Source organism: Odocoileus virginianus, chromosome 4, assembly GCF_023699985.2.
Source record: "Odocoileus virginianus isolate 20LAN1187 ecotype Illinois chromosome 4, Ovbor_1.2, whole genome shotgun sequence".
In the NCBI taxonomy this organism is placed as follows: Eukaryota; Metazoa; Chordata; class Mammalia; order Artiodactyla; family Cervidae; genus Odocoileus; species Odocoileus virginianus.
Genome location: NC_069677.1, coordinates 90,903,699 through 90,925,979, shown reverse-complemented (window position 1 = coordinate 90,925,979; position 22,281 = coordinate 90,903,699). Strand labels below are relative to the sequence as shown.

Here is a 22,281-nt window from a genome sequence, read left to right as displayed (position 1 = left end):
TTCCTTATATTTCCTGATCCCTGTCTAGATGTTATGTCAACTTTTATTGTAGACCTGTTTCTCCCTTCAGTTCTATCACTGTTTGCTTCATATATTTCCACGTTCTCTTGTTTGGTGTGTACATGTTGTAATTGTTATATCTTCTTCATGGTTTGATCCTTTCATCAATATATAATGTCCTTCTTTGTATAACAGTTTTCTTGTCTGTTGTAACAGCCTATTTAGTCTAATACTAGTATAGCCAAGTATATCCCTCTTTTTTTTTTCTTTTGGATATTTTTACATGAAATATCTTTTCTATCCTTTTACTTTGGTTCTTAAATGAGTCTCTTGTAGACAACATATAATTACATTGTGGCTTTTCTAAATGCATATTTTTCTAATCTCTGCCTTTTAAATGAAATTTTTATCTGTTTACATTTAAGGTAACTGCTGACAAAAAGAACTTCTGCCATTTTGCTGTTATTTTTCTGTATGTTTTATATCTTATTTCCTCTCATTTCCTCCATTACTGCTTTTTCTTGTGTTTGGTTGTATTTTTTTTGTTCCCTTCTTATTCCTGTTGTGTAATTTTTTATATACATTCTTTGTGACTATCACAGGGATCACACTTAAATCCTAAATTTTTAAAAATCAACTTCAAATTGATAATTCTGTAGCATACAAAATATGTTCTGCTATACTGCTCTTTTTCCCTTTTTATGTTGTATGATAAGTTATTTTTATACATTGTTGCTCAGTTGTATCAATTTACAATTATTTTTATCCATTTATTTTTTTATATCATGTAGGAAACCAAGTGTGACATCACGAATCTTAAATACAATGATACTGGCTTTATATTTGCTCACATGTTTACCTTTATTAGAGATCTTTATTTTTTCTTACAACTTTGAGTTATTTTGGTATTCTTTCCTTTCAACTCGAAAGTTTGCCATTAGCTTTTCTTTTAGTGTATGTCTGGTCTCAGCTTTTGTATTTCTAGAAATATCTTACAGTCTTCTCATTCATTTTCAAATGAGTATTTTGGTAGATACAAAATTCTTGATTGATAGCCGTTTTTTAAAAAGCAATTTAAAATCTATATAGATCATCCCATATCTTTTGGCCTACATGTTTTCTGGTGAGAAATTAACTGTTAATCTTACTGAGGATTCTCTTTTGGGTTATGTTCGCCTTTCTTCACTCTTTTTAAAAATTTTTGCTCCTCAAACTCCCTAATTTCAATTGTCCTATGTTCCAATTTGTTATTTCTGTCTTCTGCCTGCTCACAACTGTGAATGAGCCCCTCTAGTGAATTTTTCAGTTGAATTATTGGGCTTTCGAACTTCATAAATTCTATTTCCTTTTATAATTTCTACCTCTCTGTTGATATCATTTTGTTGATTTGTTAACATAGCTTTTTTCTTTCTTTTTTAGTCCTTTTTTTTTTGCTCTTTAAACATCTTTAAGACAGTTGTTTCAAAATCTTTGTCTAGTAAATCCAGTAATTTCTCAGGGATAGTTTCCATCAGTTTATTTTCATTCCATAGATGAGCCATATTTTTTGTTCCTTTGTATGCTTCATGATTTTATTGTTGTTGACAATGTGATATTTGTACATTATTATTCAAAAATCAGGTTCTCCAGAAATCAGATTCTCTCTCTCTTTTGGGTTTGCTGTTTTCCATGTCCTTGAAGATTACCTTAGTCCATTGATTTAGTTACTCTCCTGGAACATTTTTACTTTTGCAAAGCCTTATTCTTTGACACTGAAGTCTTAGGTTGTGTTCAGTGAGGATTTTGACAGAAATGTTTTGAATGACAGGAGCTAGAAAAAGAACAACAGAAGCCCAAGCCTCTCCTTGCCTTTGCAGACGGCTTCTGCTGCGCAGTCCCCGTCATCCTCCCAGGCCGGCACCCCTCCTAGTGGTCATTTTCGGCTAGAAACTTAGGGCTTTCTCAGTTTCTCTGTCGTCATGCGTCTTGCCCTGGGCATGTGTGAAGACTTCTGTACTCCTCTATATGCACAGGTGCTTTTGAATGTCCTAATTTCTCAAAGAAACCCTTGCCAGTGTTTTCCCCCAGGTCTTGAGTGGTCTGTTCTATGGTTTGGTTGTGATCTTTTGCCCCAGGTGTCTGCCGACTCCTAATTTGACCTGCAGTGTGTTCAAGAGCAAACAAAGCCTGACTTTTTTTTTTTTTCTCTTTTATTAGTTAGATGAAAAAGGAGATAAACATCTTCAGTCAGTTCTTCAGGTAGTCCCTAACAAGTTAGCATTGATTTACACTTACGGTCTTCTCTGCTCCCTCTGGGACAAGGTGCAATTTGCTCACACTAGGAACTAGCTTCCATGTCCACACCTGCTGCTGATCTAGGATAAGCGTAGACCAAAACCTTACAAAGCTTTCAAGTTGCCTTTTTCTTGACTCTTTGTTCATTGGTTCTTACAGATCTTCGACTATTTCCAAAGTCAATGCAAAGTTTGCTCTGACAGTACTTGTTTTCTGATGCTTCTGTTGAAAGATGAGAATTTAGAGCTGTGTATTCTGCCACTGCTGATGTCATTCTCCTCTCTTTTAAAAAAGAAAATTCTGTTTAATATTTAACAGGAATAACAAACATATTATCTTCTTAAAATTGTCCACTTAGTGTTATTTATTTCAAATGGTTGCTATGCATTTGTTTTACATCTGAGTTTCATTATCTAATTTAATAATATGAAAATATTATGTAGGGAACTAAATATGCCTATTGAATCATTAGAATGTAGACAGATTAACAATAGAGAAAATGAATAATTATTAAATAAACAAATTTCTTACATTTATTTGAGCACTAGCTCTTAAACCTAAATGTGTGGGCCTAGATTTTCAGCATAAATAATTAACTTAGCATATTGTTTACCTGATTCTTGAAATAATGTAATATTCTTTGTGGCTACTGTTTTCATAGACAATGCTGTTATTATCCTTTGCCTTAACTGTATATCAACACATGAATATACTTAATTTATACTTAATTTATAGATTTTTTTGTATTGTTCACTTTCAATGAGATTTTAAATTTAAGTAAAACATTTCAGTAGTTATCCTCATTCATTTAAAAAACTCAGTTTTAGGTGTTTACACTATTCATTTATGCCATATTATCCATCATAACTAAAGATGTGGCTACTCAGCTTTGTTTTCAACTTAGTTTAACCAAATATTTTCCCATTACTATTAATAATTTATCACACACACTTGGTGACATTTCTCTGACAATTCAGAAGTCAGCCTTTTTAAAATTATGTAGTACTTTTCAGAATTCATACCTAGTGTGATATGATACCCTAAAATTTGATTTTTTATGTATAAGCTGAAGGCACAGTTGAGTAGATGTGCTTGTTTATAGCATTATTCTGCTTGCTTTTTATCTAACCAAGTTTGAAATCTTGGTCCTCCCTTACAAAGCAGATGTTTATGTATTAAAAGCATTATTGAAATCTATTGTAAACCTTCATTTAGCATGATTTCAACACTGCACAGATACTATAAATGCTCTTAGCTCAACATGACTGCAATAAAAGCTAAAAAAGAGTCCAAATTTAATTTATTCCATTTTTGAAATTTAAATCATCATTATACATATTATGGTTTTCACAAGTTAGATACATGTATGTTAAGAATTACAAATGGAAAATACTATATGCTCTTTGTATCCTCATTAAAAACATTATAGCTATGAGCATTTTTTTTCAAATCAGGCAACTTTGTTTAATTATGAATGTTGTGAACTCATTTTCAAAGTTACTTACCAATTAATGAGAAATGAATGTGTTATGTAGATTTCAAACTGTAATGGTCACAGGTAATTGATGAACTGTTCCTATAAATATATACATTGTACAATCTTATGCATATATACAGTAACACACAAAATTTGTATATTATTTATTGTATATAATTTGTATATTTATTTAAAATTTACTCAATAAATATATCCAGTTTATTTTTTGGTTAGTTTACATTAAATATTGAAAACACTAAAATCACAATTGTATTTTTAAAGTTTACTCTGTTGTTAAAATTACTTTTCAAGCAGGTGAAAGGAGCTCTTATTTTAAAACACATTTGTTCTGTTAGATCATTTAAAGGTCTTTGTGTGAGAGTACTTTAGTGCATTTTCGTGCCCGCGCGGGTGTGTGCGTCTGTGAGAGAGAGGCGGAGGGTGGGAGGGAGAGAAGGAAAGATCTGAAAACAACCCATGTATCCTTGTTACAATTAGAGCTACCTGACAACTTAGTTCAAGAATCAGAACAGCAGGGAGAAACATCATATTAAACTCTCTTGCGCCCTCTGTTGTTGTTTTTGAGGAACACTACCTTTACCTTCCCATGGTTATAATGGCCTTAAATTTATTAAAGTTCCTGATACAATTAATGATAATTTACTATACTTACCTCCAAACTATGTTGACAGTAAAGTAGCATTTGTTTTTAATTCTTAGGTTGTCTTTTTCTCGTGATACAAATATGTTTTTAGTGTATAACAGCTTAAATGAAAATTGAACTTCTCTGTTTGTCCTTTGAGTTCTCCTAGTTACAACCAGTTTTAAGCTCCTCCAAGTGTTTCACACAAATGAAAATCTGTACCGGATATAGCACACTGTATATGTAATTTTCCAGAATTATAAATCCTGCCTGTTCTTTTGTAAACCTTTCAATTGTCAGACAGTTTCTTTCCAAAATAAAAGTCTAGAGTCGTCCATACTAAAATTAAGAATTTATAACTGTAAGGAACAGATGTTTTCATAAACATTTGCTATAATTAATTTCAACTGGAGAATTGAAGAAACAAAGCAGTTTTTCCCACTTCAAAACTTTATTACCTTTTCCCCATGTAGCAAACTCTGAAATCTTTTCTCTAATACTGTTTAGAGAAACAATTGTACTCCTTATTTGGTATGTTTTTGAGCAAGAAAAGCTGCTTTTTTTCCTTATTACTATCCTTTGAAGGTTACATTTAATGTGATATATTCATTTCCAAACAGGTATAAAATGAAAAAAACCTTTGTGATGTATTTTAATGAAAAACTTTGGTGTTTAAAAAACTGAAAATCTCTTATTTGAAGTATTTTATATTTATTATGATAATATAAGCAGAGGACAAGAATATACTGTTGGTGAGATCTTATGTATTTAAATAGTCATAGTCTTTATTTTTGAAGAAGAAAGCTCACATTCTAAATGTATGATATGGTACTTATTCTATACTGATTGTGGAACGTTTCACAGAAAATGTCTGCAAGCTGTTAATAACATGTGTTGTAGGAAATTTTCACTTAACAGGACGGAGGGAGACTAATTTTCCTTAAATCTTTTTAATTTATTTACGATAATGCTATTAATTTTTTTTCAAAAGCAAATGAAGTGTGTTGTGACTCATCTTATGGTGCCCATGTTTTCAAAGAATTAACAAAATATACCAACTAGATTAATCTTAAACATTTAAGTGTTTTGGATTATTTTCTTCTATAAAATTTGGCAACATTTTGAATGCTGTAATCATTTTTAAGGTTTTTGTTTAATGAAAAAGAAAAGCCTGAAAGTGTATTTTGAAAAAAACATAGACTTAAAAGTTCAGTAATTGAGCCCTGACCACTTTCATTCTTTTAAATAATTTAGGTGCAACAGCAAAGATTTTGAAGAGAACCAACATTTTTGACTTATCTGTCAGCGATAAAGCATGCAAAGAAAAATAGACAGCTATCATTAAAATTGCATTTTAGCTTTCAAAAGCCATTAATGAGCAGCATAATCATAGTAGTAGGGTATCTTCAGTGCTATATTCAATTATTTAAAATAATCTCATTTGTAAATGGAAAGCTCTGTAATTACTATTTGACCTAACCAGGACCACTGTGATGATGTTCAGTAATACTGTTCTATGTTCAAGTGGATTAAAAGTATAAATAAAAATTGGATAAATCATTAAATTATTAAGCTTTAAATATCTTAAAAGTGAATATAACCCAATGTTTGAAATTTACATTATAAAACTTAGGAGTATAAAATATAATCAGATTCTGATCTATATAATTTGTTTCTAAGAATAAGTGATATATTTAATAGAAGTATCTGTGCTTTCATGAAAACTATACTTTTAAGCATATGTTTAAAATTTTAAGCTAAAATTAAATTTCTTTCAATAATATATATTTTATATTGTAGAAGTTTTTTAAACTTACTTAGCAAATATATTATATGATCTTTAAAATGATGGGTATAAATTTGTTCTAATCTGATTTTATGAATATGCTTGTATGAACAAGTTTTTCTCCCTGAAAGTTTGATGTTTTACATGAGGCAGAAATACCTTTAGATGTTGGTTTTTTAAACGGGTGAGCTTTTGCCTACAGTGAAAACATGATGTTTGGGGAAGACTGCTGAGGTGTAGTGCCAGCTCTTGGAGTGCATTCTCAGTTGCCACCTTTCAGCTCGCTCAGACGAGACCCTGGAGAGCAGGGCGGGGGGCGCCGAGCCTGCTGTGTGCTTGCCCTCCTCAGCTCCTCGCTGGACAGGACGCCGTAATGAAAAGCTGCCTTTGGTTCATAAGAAGTTGTGTACAAGTTTTGGTTTTGTGATTCATAGGAAGAAGATGTCTGTATTACACTTCATTTGTCCCTGTTAGTACTTACTTTGGCAATATTCCTATCCAAGTTACAAGTGGTGGTCTTACTCTATATTTTAGTGTCAAAATGAAGTTTTAGTTTAAAGGGCTCTGATTACAAAAGCTCTTTGGGGGAGGGATAAGGGAATATGTGTTTTCTGACTCAGTATACTGCGTGGGGCTGTCAGACAGCAGCTTTTCAACTGAAATGTTCAGTTTTATAATCTGCATTATTTCAGTGTTTTTCTTTTCTTTTCTTTTTCCAGGAGATTCAAATCAAAATGGAAGAAGAAGAAGTTCTTTAGACTCTGATGGGACTTTTAATTCCTATAGGTAGGTGATGAATACATAGATAGAAAGTAAGATAATGTTCAGGATACCTAATCTTAAAGTGAAAGTGAAGTCTCTCAGTCGTGTCTGACTCTTTGCGACCCCATGGACTGTAGCCCACCAGCCTCCTCTGTCCATGGGATTTTCCTGGCAAGAATACTGGAGTGGGTTGCCATTTCCTTCTCCATACCTAATTTTAGAGGCTTCTAATCTTAGAATAGTAAGTAACTGTAACCTGTGCTTTAAAAATGTGACAAATGTAAAGAATGCTGTGGTTCTGCAGACTTATCAAGTAGGTGGAGTTATTGTAAATACCTGTTGTTACCCTAGAGTAGGATGATTAGAATGAATGCCCATGTATGCATGTATTAAACTTCATTGTAATCCACTTTGCTTTTGTTTTTCCAGTGTATCTGTCACAGTACTAAAGGCTTCCTTTGTTTAAGTTTCCTGCTAATACAGAGTATAAAATGTAACCTGTGGTTCCATTAAATGCTGTTGTTAATGTCCTGTTTGGCTCCTTTAACAAAATACCTTATAAATATTGGAGTTACCCAGTCTCTTCTTTGAGTGCTGAAGTGTAATAGAAAGCTTGGAATTGACATATTACATAATGGGTAGCATCTTCTATCCAAACATGTTGATCACACCTAAAAAGTAGATGAATTTAAAAGATATTTACTTCTTTATTTATTGACTGCCCTGTGTGGCTTGTGGGACCTCAGTTCCCCAAGCAGGGATTGAACCTGGGCCCCAGCAGTTTGAAAGGGCAGAATTCTAACCACTAGACCACCAGGGAGCTCTCTATAAAAGATATTTAAATAAATGCTCATTTGGAATGTAACTGAGGAATGCTAAGATGATAATACATGTGAAATCTATGGTGGAAGTATCATTTTAGATATAAATACTGTTTAAAAAAACCCAAGACAAAAGGAAAATAAAGATATATTTCAAAGGATGGAAAATCTATATGTATGTATCGATTTTATTGTTGAATTTCACAGCTACTTTTGTAGTTCAGCTAATTATAGTAACTGATGGACATAAAGTCAAGAGAAATGTATTAATATGAAGGCACAGTGTTATCTTGTAGTTTATTTTGTTCTTGAGTAGTTTGAAGATTAAAGTATCTTAGTATTATTGCATGATAATTGTACTTTGAAAATGAACTCCTAATGCAACTTTGCACAATAAATACTAATGTTGTTAACTAATATAGTTTTAATCAATGCCTGTCAGTGTTGTAATGTTAGGATATTAATTTATTGTTGTAATTAAAAAGGCAAGATAAAAAGCTCAGGTAGTACAGTATATAAAATGAGCTTTTAATAGTTGGCAGGTCACTGCTGTTATTAAATAGTATTATAGTATTTAAGTTGTGAAATGAATATTTTTCTACTGAGTAGGCAATAGCTCTTACAACATAATGAGCTTACTTGTGAATCTGACACTTGGGTTAAATGGCAGAATTCATAGAAGCACAGCTCTAGGGTCTATTTTCATATCAGGTTAACTGATAAAACCTTGAAATTGTTGCAGAATCACACTTCGGTGGCAACAGAATTGTCTGTAAAGTTCAAAAATGAAAATAATTTTTCCGTTACTATCAGAGCTCTTTGAAGCAAGTAGAAATAGGTTATTAGAAAAATGTGAATATTTCAACCCTCAAATATCCTTTAGCCCTACACATCTACCTTTGTATTTAGACCATCTCAGAAATCCTGACCTTTCTTCACATATAATTCTGACTGTCAACCTAGTACCAGGATACTCAAGCTATATGTGCTTGTGTCTGGGATAACAGTTGGCGTTAATTTGTTATCTGTAGAATGGACATTATAATGTCTGATCCGATTCTTTCTCACAACTGTTTTAAAGGTTGAGATGGAATTACATAAGATAAAGCCTTTGGAAAATCTGAATGCACAGCTGTGGATTACTGTTATCCATTTATTCTGCTTACCTCAGGTGAATTGGCAACTCTGCGCCCTAGTCTTCACTTAAGCCTCCACGTGTGTACCCCTTTATGGCGTGTGATGAGGCTGTACCAGCTTTTGAATTCAGTCTTGGTCACCTGGGTCTGTATTCTCTCTGTTATCTGTTTACATCATTGTGGTCTTAGATTGACAGTTGTGAGAGGGCACAGCCTCTTTGTGTTGTGCTGGTTTTGTTTTCTGTTTGTTAATATTATGGCAACATAGTGTGTTGGTTCATATCCTGACTCCACATGGAAACTTTGGACAAGCCTTAGTCTCAGTTTCCTCACCTTGAATGAGGGAATAATAAAATGCATTTGTTACAAGGAGTTAATGGGTTATTCTTATGTGCCGACAGCTGAATCAGTATTAACTGCTTCTGTCTTCCAGTCCACGTCATCCTCATCATTGTCATCATTATTAATCCTATGGAATTGTAGAAGATTTTTACAGTGTGCTAATATATATGTAGAGACACCACAAGGAAGATTTAAAAACAGTATGTCCTACAGGAAAGTAACTGTGTGCTGCATGCTAAGTTGCTTTAGTCGTGTCTGACTCTTTGCAACCCCATGGACTGCAGCCTGCCAGGCTCCTCTGTCCATGGGATTTCTCAGGCAAGAGTACTGGAGTGGGTTGCCACGCTCTCCTACAGGGGACCTTCACAACCCAGGGATCGAACCGTGCCTCTTTCCTGCCCAGTATTGGGAGGCGGGCTCTTTACCACTAGTGCCACCTGGGAAGCCCAGAAAGGGGCTGCGAGCAAGCTAAACCCGAGGCTCAGTAGTCTGTCTCGGATGCATAGTCCAGGCTGGCGTTGTGTAACAAGCTTGTACACATGGTGGAGATAAAAGGAAGCTGTTTTATTATGAATATTTAAGTTCAGGGTTAGGTTTTTGAAATTTTGACAGATGTGAAATTTGCAATCAGTGGGCCCTAACTACAGCCCTATGCGCCTCATGCGCACAGGTTTGTTTTCAGAGGTGAGATTTCACTTTGGATTTGTGTCTCTAGTGGTTTTGCCTCATTGATTCAAATAGCATCGGCTGCGTTTAACTCCTAAGGCGCCAGTAGGGTGATTTTATGATGCCTGGTAATAGACTAAATCTTCATTTTGGAAGTTTCTGTTAACATTTGTTTATATCCCAAATAGTCTGTAGATGATGTGGTAAAATGGAAAGAAGAAGTGAGAAGATATTACTGCTTTATGCAGTGTATCCTGTGCTTTTTAAAGACCACTGTTAACATCTTCTGTTAGATTAAATAAGCTTTCTCTGTTTCTTATTTCATCGTTAAAACTGAGGGACCCTTGCTCGGTGTGAAAGCAGAGAAGTGGTTTGCATTCGACTCAGTGGCTGCGGCCCGGGGCCACATGGCGGGGGCATCCTCCCGCACCCCCTTCCCCTTCCCAAGGGCAGCTGACCTTCTCCTCTCCAAAGAGGCGAGCCCCTTGCCAGCGCATATGACTACAGTCTATTACATTAATCTGTTTAGCTGTAGTGCCAGCTGCTTGCGTGTTTAATTATCTTATGAGATGGTATAACAGTGACCTATGGAATAAATTGAAGGTGAACATTTTTAGGTTTTCCCTTTTTTACTCTATGTTTCTAAATATCTTTGTTGATCGAATTATGGTATTCTGTAAAAGTACATTGAAAGTGTATATGGTTTTTGAATCAATGTAATGCTCTTTAAAGTATAGTGTTATAATTACCAGTATAAAAGTAACTTCATTTTTGCCTCATTTTTTATAAGATTTAGGTTGTGTTTATGTGGCCACAAATTCATGTGAAAATTCATGTGAGTTTCTCTGGGAAACTCAAAATATTGCTTAGATTCAGATAACATCTTGGCATTGTATAAATGGCATAAGATGGAATATAAATATAGATCATTTTAAAATAAATTTGTCTATTTAACTCTGATTTTTTTAATTCTTTGTAGTCAGTGGTAGATCATCTAGCTGACCCTAATTATTTTTACAATTTGATTTCACATGGTACTATTTCTGAGTGTATTTTCCCAAGCTGCACCGTTAGAAAAAATGTATCATCTTCTGGATTTTGACAAATGGATATTTTTCAAATAATACTTAAATAGAATGTTGACTCCAAAAGACGCAGTTCAAAATAATAATGACCAGTGATTATTCAGTTATAGGCAATCAATAAAAATTATAATAACTTAGTCAGAAGCTCTGATGTTTAATTAAAAAGCAGGTAGTTGGATGCAAAAAGGGACTGCAAAATACTTAACGTGTGTCATCTGAACTAGCAGATCCTACAGCTGGCATGATGCAGTGACTTGAGCCTTGAAAAATTTATAGTCTTTGAATACTTACAGACTACACATTGTTTTCTTAATTAAGAAATATTCAGACTTTTTGGCTTCCGTAGTTTTTTCCCTCTAAAGAAAGATCAAGTTTCATATTTCAAAAGGACTTTTGGTAAATAAGGGAAATTTTTCCTGTTTATATATTTTATTTTCTTTTAAAAGAAGGAAAATGAAAAGCCACTTGGGGCTGAAGTACTGGCGCATCATTTCTTGATATTGACTAGAGCTTCAGAGTTGCCTCCTTTTCTCCATATGGCATTTTCTGTAGCTCCTAGAGTCAAAGTTAAAAGTTTAAGTGGGTTAATATATTTTTTTTAATTGGTATAAGTTGGTTAAAAGTTTTTTTAAAAAATATAGTTGATTCAACATTTTGAATTTAAAAGTTGTCTTTTTCTGAATAAGTAAAGAAAACATTAATGTGAACTTTCTTTAGTCATTGAGGAAATTTTAAAAATTAAACTTAAGGTTTTATTGCAAAGACATTTATGTGTCCTATTTACATGTGATTAATAATTTGAAAGGATGTGGGAAATGTCCTTACGTCATTTACATTTATTTTTGGTATAGTATCTCTCCCCCATTTGTATGTAAGAGGGTCATATGTCTCTTGAAATGGAAGTGAAGCAGTGACTCAAAATGTTAGACATAATAGGGCAAAAGCATGCTTTGGATTTAAAATTAGAAGTGTGGGTTATGGTTATACTCTTGGAATGATATAAATTTGTTAATCCGTTATTTTTAGGAGTATGGAATTTCAGAAACATATTGTTTTTATAGAAACATAATTGTGAAAGTTACACTGTATTAGTTTGGGCTGTTACAACAAAATACCAGAGGCTGGGTAGCTTATGAACAATAGAAATTTATTTCTCACAGTTTAGAGGCTGGAAAGTTCAAGGTTAAGATGCTGGTAGATGTGGTGTTTGATGGAGACCACTTCGGGTTCATAGATGAAATCTTTTCACTGTATTCTCGCATGGCTATAGGGGCAAGAAAGTTCTCTGAGAGCCTCTTTTGTGAAGGGCAGTAATCCCATTCATCAGGGCTCAGCCCTGAGGACAGTCGCCTCCCAAAGACACCAGCCCCGAACACCATCACAATTGGCGTCAGAATTCAAAGTATGAACTTGCAGGGGCCACATGCAGTCCATAACATTATACTAAGAGGACACCAAACTGAACTCCTGTCCCCCTCCTTCACTCACTCATCTTAAGTTCCTAAGGCCTTACCATTTTATTTATTTTTTTAGGACGTAGGTTAATAAATAGATAAGAGAAGAGGGTCTGGACTGAGGGTTTCTTTCCTGATTCTTAGAACACTGCTTTTCTCATTTTGACGTTATTCCTGTCTTTTATTGAGAATCTATATAATCATATGACACTGACTCTTGAAGTTCTTATGAATAAATGCGTAATTTAGGGAAACAAGTTGGAAAAAGCACACAGGTAGAAGACAGACAGACTGAAGTTTGCCTCTCAGCTCCAGCACCTCCTGACTGTATGGGCTTAAGCAAGGCAGTCAAGCTCCCTGCTTCCTGGTGCTTCCTCTGTGAAGCTGAGTGTTAGCACCGCCTCTGTCATGGAGCCGTGTGCGGCTGGACCCACCGCTTGACACACAGTGAGTGACCCTGCCAGTTTCTTTCTTTCGTCTCCCTTTGCTAAAATTCCTTTCAGTTTTAACCAAGTTTTACACCTAACAAAGTTGGCCTTCATTTCAGAAAAGTATTTTTTCAATTCTATATAGTTCTATATAGTGAAAAAATATATATTATATATAAAATTCTATATAGTTCTATAAAGTGAAAGTCGCTCAGTCGTGTCCGACTCTTTGTGGCCCCATGGACTACACAGTTCATGGAATTCTCCAGGCCAGAGTACTGGAGTGGGGAGCGTTTTCCTTCTCCAGGAGATCTTCCCAACCCAGGGATCGAACCCAGGTCTCCTGCATTGCAGGCAGATTCTTCACCAGCTGGGCCACAAGGGAAGCCCCATATAGTTCTATAGTGGCAATAAATGAGTATTTAAGGATAATATCTATAGTTACCTGTAAAAGGTCACATTTATAGATATCTATAGTTATCTATAGATTATAGAGGAAGGATATTTAGAAAACCAATACTTATATTTAGCCTAACATTGTCAAATGTTCTCAATTCTTCTTTTCATATGTGCTCAAGTAGCACTGTAACACAGTTAACTGATAATTTCAGAGAGTACAAAATTAATCATTTTATTTTCTGGAAACCAAAATCAGAATATTACCTTTAATTCTTATCTCCACAATGGAGCCACATTTGAGAGAAGAAGAAAAAAAATCACGTTTTAATGATGAGTATATCCTCTTCAAGCAGCTTTATTATTTTTTACGGCTGTGGAACTGGTCAGTAGCGCCATTTCTCTCTCACATATGATCTATCTGAACTAATCATTGATCATGTGAGGCTCTGAACATAGGTAACCTTTCACTTAAATCACTAACTGGTTTGTTCGCATCTATAACTTCAGATTAACCTAACCCAAAGTGCCTTGCTCATGCATGTTGACAGTTTGAGTTTCTTTCATTCAGAAGCCCCTTCAAGCCCTTTTTATTGTCTGTAGCCAGGCTTTGGGGAATTTTTTTTTTTCATATTTGTTTATTTACAAAGTCAGCTGCAGGCTCCAATCATCCAAGGCTGTGTAAATGTTTATCTTTGAAAAGACAGGCATACTTTTGAAATACAGGAATAAGCTGCTCTGAGTCAGCCTCACTGTGAGTCCTGTCCCCTGGGAGCACTTCAGTCTCCTCCTGGGTTCCTGGTGGAAATGCCCCGTCAGCCCCACTGCCACCACCTGTAATGCGTGTTAGCGCACTGCGCTGTTTGGGGGTGGGGTGATTCAGTAAAATATTTGCTCGATAATATTGAACTGTGTTACTGAACTCATAACTTGAGAAAATAATGCATAAATTAGGGTTTAAAAGTGAAAAGTTACAGGTATTTTTAAACATTCTACAAGTAGCTTTCTTATATCCTTATTGATATATTATATGATTAGTTCATTATACTGCTTAATTTCTGATGTTTGATTTGATGGACAGCTTCTAAGTCTCAAAGATATAGTTTAAAGATAAATTTACATAGAATATTTTAATAAAAATTAATATTTAACATTTCTTTTATGTATCAGATTACCTTGCCTTTTGAGGGAAATTGGCAGTGATTAATAATCCTATTTTTATTATTACTCCAGAGTCTTCACAAGTGCTTTCCTGATGTGTGTGTGTGTGTGTGAAAGTTTGTTGTTGTTCAGTGTGAGAGCTAAATATCTTCAGTCATTCTGCAGTTTGTTATTCTCCACCCATTAGAGGCCTGCCAGTGAGCTAGACCCAGAGAAGGACACAGAGCCTGCTGTGGTACAGGCACCATCTAGGCCGGGAGGCAGGCTTGCAAGAGCTAGCGTAGATGAAGACTGGTGTAACAAGGGCAGGCGTTTCCCAAGAACTGGGGGAATGCCGGGTGGCTAGTTACTGGTGAGTGTCGGGTGGTTAGGAGGAAGGTGTGTTTGCTAGACATAATAAAGGAACGGGAGTTTTCCATGAGGTGAACAATATGACCAAAGACAGTCTTTATTTTCTGTTCTAGCAATGCATTCTTTAGGGGTTTGGGGCACTCAGAATAGGTAGATTCAATTGACCTTATTATATTTGTCAGTGACAGTCTTTTACAGTGTGGGCATTTACATAGAACTGTTTCATTGCGGTGATATTTTTACTTTGCAGGAACTGTTATTTTGACAGTACTGAAGTTTTAGATTTCAGTGTATCCCAGATGTTTGATATATCTAAATCAATGATCAGAAGTTTTAACTGGGAGTTGAAAATGTGACTCTTGCACAAAATTATACAAAATAGGTGATACTGATATAATTGAGAATGAATATTATGTGCCTAGAAGTAAAGGAGAAGTCAGTAAACCTGCTGTGGACTAGAAACTGGCCATTTGAAATGTGAAAGATGTCCTAGTTTCATCCCAACACACAGGCCTTGTTCTCATTCCGTGATCGTAGAGGCTCTCTTCTGAGACAGATGTAGAAGTGGTTTAGTCCGGGTGACACATTCTCAAGGAGTTTCAGAGCCTGTGTTTCCACTGCCTTGTTTAATGTTAGGAAAGTAATTCGGATGACACGCCCAAGTCTCTGAGCCCGTGGGAAGCACCACAGGGTGTTTGGCCACCACCTCTGAACTCTCCCTCCAGTCCCTGACCTGCCTCTGGGTCTTGGGGCTCCCTCGAGCGGCAGAGCCCACTGTCAGGGAGGCAGACCCAGCGCTCCGCGATTTGGATTTCGTTCAGCTACAGGAGTACATGGGTAGTCTCCAGAGGAGCTCCTTCAGTTTGCATGCTCACCCGCCCTCACCTCCCTGCAGGTCCACCCCAGAGCCTGCGTCTCTCCTTTGTATTCTGTTTGTAAGTTGAGCAGGGACTGGTTTCCTTTTTACCTGAGGGATTTGGGAGAGGGTGGGCGGAGCAGGATAAGTAAAGCCAGAGGGGCCTGTGTGGCATTTTGAACTCTGCTCCCAATCCATGTTTCACCCTGAGCTTCTGGTGGAGCCTTCTCCCTAGGGAAGCAACGCATTTACCTGCCTCTGTATCGCTAGGTACCATTCCTAATTGTAATATTTTTTAAAGTTCTGTAGAAAACAAATGAAAATTTTCTTCTGGTGCTGATTTTCATTCTTACAGTAGCATTTCACAACAAATTTATGAAAATATCCCACTCGTTCATTATGTGGTCATATAATTAATTTTTTTTGTGGCATTCATTTGGAAATGCCTGAGTTAGCGAGTATACATATTAACAGAATAGCAACTAGCAAAGTAACAAAAGGTCTTTTGTGAAGTGAAGACTAGATTTGGGTTCTTTTGAAGTATATGAACTTTCAAATAACATAAAACTTCAGCAGTGGCGAATACATCTGCACGTCAACACAGGACTTTTTCTGAAGCATAGTTTACTTTGGGCATGAAGACCATGAGAAAGCTGCTCATCTTCCACTGATGGGGAGCAGCATGCAGACTGGAACCGAGTCTCACAGCCTGATTCCTTCACTTCAGTGTCTTCCCGATGTCCAGTGTTAAAAACAACGATCATCCCTCTTCTTTGGAAATGCAGCGTGTCATTTATTTAGAGGTCAGATTTCTAATAGCTTCACCCAAGGAAGATGTAATCAGAAATTTAGGAATGAGAAGAAAACGATGGAATAGAAAGGAGTTTTTTCACTTAGGTAGAGTTAGTCACATGGAAGTCCTTCCTGTTCTTAATCTGCTTCCATTTACCTAATTTCTCATTTTTTTAAATTAAAAAAGGCTACAGTTTATGTTGTTGAAATAGGCAAGAGTGTATGACAGTTCAAAGTCTAGTTTGTTGTCTTTGTTTTAGAAAAGACAAACTGAGCAAGTGACAGAGAGGTGCAAATTTAGGATTTCTAAAGGCTAACATCATTTTACAAATCAGTAGCTGATCCCCTGACAATCGTGGCTATGAGAGAAATGCCACTAAAAATGGAATGGAAGACTCCAAAAGCCAAGCAGTGTCGGGTTAGTTAATGTAGAAGCAAATGGCCATCCATTATCCAAATGTATATAACATCTGGACAAACATTTCTTTAAGTTTTTGAAATGTTTTGATACCCTCAACATTTTTGAGTTGAGAAAAGAAAAATCACTTACATGGCATACCTTGGCCTTTCATCATGTTGGGTAAATTAGGTATGCATGCATGATTTGTTTCTTTTTTTTTTTCTTTTTATCTATAGGTAAGTCATGCTTTCTAGTTTTCTTCACCCGTGAGTGGGGTCATTTCCTTTACCAGGGGCCCATGTAAGGTTGTTTTCCCAGGTATGTTCGTCTGACAAATCAGAAAGCACGCATTAACCTTAAACTAAAGTTTATTTGATCACATGGCCTGTTGATTTTCATTCTAAATGATCCTTTCCTAGATCGTGGAGCCAGTCGCTTGCTGAGTATGGTTATATTATGCTCATAGTTCCAATCTTGGGTCTGATTCTTTCCAGTATCACTGATTTTTAGTAACTTATAGGTGGACCATAGCTGTCATCATAAACTTCACTGTCATTCTACCTCTTCCGTGTGCTGGGGGGCACATCGCGTGTTTGCGTGAGGGAAGGGGGAGGGAGCAGGAGCAGAGGCTGGTGTGGAGACAGAAGCACAGGCAGTGAGAGACAGTGAGCTGAGAGGCAAAAAAGAAAAAGCAAACTTTCGCATGTGTGATCTGATTTTACTTGGAGTGACTTTTACTGTGTGTTACCTCTGTTACAGAACCATCTTGATTTTTTGAAACCATTTGTCTGGTCTGACTTCTAAGGTATTTCTGTCTTCTTTCCCCAGCAACACTATATAAGTGTGTATCATATGCATATTTATCTTTATATCCCTTGAACCTTTATAGTTGTTACTTTACAAAATGAAACGTATGTATGATTATCACCCTAAAGCACTTTGCTTTTCACTGTCCAGTACAGGAACACTAGTTGTGTGGGGCTGTTTAAGTTTAGGTTTAAATTAATTAAAATAAGGTATATCATTGTTCAGTTGCACTAGCTATATTTCACCTGCTTAGTAGAGTATTATATCTGACAGTCCAAAACCGTTGCTAACTCAGTTCTTCATTATATACCGTGTGGATATTGAGTTGGAGGCTCAAAGTTTCTTGATTCACAGTTAAATCCCAAACCGAATCAAAGCATGATTGTAAATTGATTTTAATGGACTGCCTTACCCTGAACTGTCTGCTACCTTTGTTTCAATGGAGCCTCATCACATGAGAGCATTTTTCACCTAGAAATATGAAGAAATCCATTTTAGGCTTGTGAGTAATTGTGAGTTGTTTTTATATGTATTTATATATGTATAAGTAATATGCCCTGATGTTTCATTATGAAGGGGAAAAAAAGCTTTAAATAAAAGTAAGTTTTTAAAAATTCCTGATATAGGAAGCAAAAAAGCCAGTACAGTTTCTAATTGCCTTTTAGAGTCTCTGAGTTCCCTCATTACCTGTGATTTAAGCTAAAAATGAGGTAATTACAGATAACATCAGTGTTTATCTGGTTGATCTCGACACCTGCAGTCCTAACGTAGCTTACCCAGATCTGGGGCCACACTTACAGTCTGATGCTGACATTCCTAATTTACGCTTCTCCCATTTCTTTTGATTTTTAAGTTAGATGTTCCTTGTTCTATTTCAATAGTATTTTAAAAGCCATAGCTTTAAAATGTTACAAAGACACATACTTTTATATGTGGATATTGGAGTCATGGTACAGTCCTTTAATTAAGAGAAATCTTTCCCTAATATATTTCTATGCAGATTGAAAATTTGACTGTGTCCTTCTTCCCTTTGCATTTGATAAAGCAGATATGACCATAATTAATATGGCAGTCTTTCCACATATTGGCATGCACTTTAGGATAGTAAAATTATAGAAACCATTTCACATCAAGTGCAGTTTTCTTACCGGTGGTTCCGCACCTTCAGATATTCTGCCCATCTAACTTGGATCTCGTCCAATTTAAAGATCACCTTTCCTTGGCCTGGCCTTTAGTCCCGCTGTCACTCTGGTCAGACCTCAGAGACGAGACGACCACGGTTGACGGGCCGTCGCTGAGGGCTCCTGCACCACCCTCCCCATTATCACAGCCCCCCCTTCTCTGCGACGATGTCTCAGCCTTCCCTGCGTGACGGCCCTTCTCTCTTCCGCCCAGCGACCTCGTCATCTGCAGGAGCCAGAGCTGTGCCTCTAACCAAGTGATCGGAGGCCCTCGGGACGAGACTGTGGGTCATCTAGGACCTGTCCTCACTTCTTGTACATGGCGGGGTTTCTTGTGTTAGCTCCACAGAGACACTGTGCCTTGTCTAACGAAAACCAAACAATGGGGTAAAACCATTATGTGAAATATACAATAGAGTTTTTTTCTGTGTATCTTCATTTGAGAGAGCAATTCAGAAATTTTTTTATTTCAAAATTGCCATGTCATTTATTCATGCTTCAGGTTACAGAAGTATTTAAACAGTTAAATGTAGAAGGTGCTAACCAGTTTCATACTCATTTTATGTGCATATCTTAGAAAGTATATTAAGAGATCTTATTTTCTTGGGCTCCAAAATCACTGCAGACGTTGACTGCAGCAATGAAATTAAAAGACGCCTGCTCCTTGGAAGGAAAGCTATGACAAACCTAGACAGCATATTAAAAAGCAGAGACATTACTTGGCTGACACAGGTCTGTCTAGTCAACGCTATGACTTTTCCAGTAGTCATGTATGGATGTGAGAGTTGGACCTTCAAGAAGGCTGAGTGCCTAAGAATTGATGCTTTCAAACTGTGGTGCTGGAGAAGACTCCTGAGGGCCTGAGCACCTCACTGAAGATGTTTTCAGGGACCTGGTGCCTGCACTGCATCGCCAGGAGGTGGCCCCAGCCCATGTTGATGAGAGGTTTCAAGGGCCTGGTCTCTAATCTGTTCCATTTGAGGCACTTAAATGAAAGTGCCTCTGTTCCACCTGAATGTCCCCTGTGTTCTTAACCACTCACAGCGTCTGTTGACGTACCTTCTCAGTCCAACTGGTAAAAACGTATCCCTATACTTTCGGACCTCACGTTCAAAACCTGACACTGTAAGGAAGGAAATGCAAGACACGTCCCCGTCCTGCCCTCTTAGGGGCCGTTTTTGTCCTTTGATGTGTGGAGAGCCATGCTTCCCTTCGCTGTTGTCACCCCCGTCATTCAGGAAGACCTTTCCCACACTCTCACTCTTTCTCTCATGACAACTTACTTTCTCTGGGACTCAGTTTTGTCATTCACAAAGAGGGGTTAAAAATACTCAGGAGGGTTGTTGGAGAGGTTCAAAATGATTTACCCAAAATATCACATATCATAACATGAATGGATTTTTTTTCTTTTTAGCATTTTGAGAGCATCATTGCTAGATTTTTGCTGCGACAGACTATATAGTTTTATGTAAGACAAAGTTAACACCTATTTCTTCTTTACTCTTGTTAATTAAACTGAAAAATCCCACCACCGACTCCTCAGCACATAATATTCTTTTCCCAGGCTCAGGACTATTGGCCACCATTCATATTTGTGATTGGAAAGAACTTTTCTTTTGGTCCAGCTCCCCTCAAAGGACTCAACTTGTCCTCTGTACACTGTTCAACCTCTGGCAACCCAGTTTTTGGGGTGGCATTTCAGTGCCTGTGGGGTTACTATTTACCATGTTTTACACTGAGTTTTAATTTTTTGATATAAAATTATTTCTCTCTTCTCTGAACTGCCAGAGTGCTCTGCCTTAATCACATGACTATTGGTTTACACATCCTTCTGCTCCCTTAACTGAATGCTTTTAAAAACATCTCTAAGTGCTAAGTACAGAGTAGGCACTGAATAGATGTGTATTGTGTTTGCTGTGTATCACAGTTTATTAACAAAATACCGTCGCATAGAAGAGAAAGACAATCAATAGATCAGTTTGTGGCCTTTATGTACCTGTTGTCAGAGCGCTCCATCAGTTTGAGATTTGTGTCTTAATTAGAACTATAAGTACCTCTGAATAAATTTAAATAATTGTGAATTTTAGAGAGAATGTTTCCATTTCACATGCCTCAGTCTCCTTTTTTCTTTACCAATACTGTAATCAAGGCACGGGGTCTTATTTGAGCTAACAGATAATTATCCTTCATTACATAAGTGCTGTGTAACTTGACCTTAAAAGGCCGCAGAACCTGACAAGATGGCAGTGGATCTAGCCAGCTGGATCTGCTTTCACAGAGTGTCGGTACCTGTGAGCAGGAGCTGCTTCTGGAGGAGTCTGGGGGAGTCATTGCCTCACGCGTTCCCTCTCTGATCCGGAAAGTACTGTTGCTTTCAGGCCATGGAACTGCATGGTCTCAAACAAATTATTCCATTTGAAATCTGTGTTTTCTCTTCATAGACTATGAGCTATATAGACAGAAGCATATTTTCTGAGATGTATGCCTGCATTGTTATTTGTTCATTTTTTCCCTCATTTTTGACTAAAACTGAAAGCAAAATTTGAACAGTGAGATGTGGGTGATTATGACCAACCAAGACAGCATATTAAAAAGCAGGGACATTACTTTGCCAACAAAGGTCCGTCTAGTCAAGGCTATGGTTTTTCCAGTGGTCATGTGTGGATGTGAGATTTGGACTATAAAGAAAGCTGAGCACTGAAGAATTGATGCTTTTGAACTATGGTGTTGGAGAAGACTCTTGAGAGTCCTTTGGACTGCAAGGAGATCCAACCAGTCCATCCTAAAGGAGATCAGTCCTGGGTGTTCATTGGAAGGACTGATGCTGAAAGTACTTCAGTACTTTGGCCACCTCATGTGAAGAGTTGACTCATTGGAAAAGACCCTGATGCTGGGAGGGACTGGGGGCAGGAGGAGAAGGGGACGACAGGGGATGAGATGGTTGGATGGCATCACTGACACGATGGACATGAGTTTGGGTGGACTCTGGGAGTTAGTGATGGACAGGGAGGCCTGGCATGCTGCAGTCCATGGGGTCGCAAAGAGTTGGACACGACTGAGAGACTGAACTGAACTGAACTGAATGGGAAATGGATAGTATATTTAAAATATCATAGATAATACAAATGAACTAAAGTAATTTCAAAAAACCCCAAGAATTGATTTCCTTGAACTTGAAGTGGCTAAGAATTAACTTAAGCATGAAAACAAAGTAAAGAGAATCAAGAGGAAATAAATATTAGGTTTAAATTATATATGAAAAGTTTCAGTGGTTTGAAAATCAAAATAATTAGGTTAAAAATACACACACATGGCAGACAGTAGTGTCTTTAATGTATGAAACACTTCTCTCTTGGACCAATAAGTCCAAGTAAAAGCAGTGTTATTATTAAAAACAGTATTAAATTTTTAGATGTTATGATATGCTGGGTGACCTTCTAAGAATTTTTCACATATTTTAATT

General features: G+C 36.6%; 1 protein-coding gene across 25 annotated transcripts in view; it reads left to right on the top strand.

Moving 5' to 3' along the window:
• TBC1D5 (TBC1 domain family member 5) overlaps nt 1-22,281 on the top strand; it is a 559,964-nt gene that overhangs the window by 272,044 nt on the left and 265,639 nt on the right. For all 25 annotated transcript variants that reach the window (XR_011487445.1, XM_070467024.1, XM_070467039.1 and 22 more), the window contains one exon: nt 6,900-6,966. Coding sequence is in view for 24 of the 25 variants with exons in the window: in XM_070467024.1 (XP_070323125.1) it covers nt 6,900-6,966 (67 nt within the window). In the remaining variant the exon portion in view is untranslated. The remainder of the gene's footprint in view (nt 1-6,899; nt 6,967-22,281) is intronic.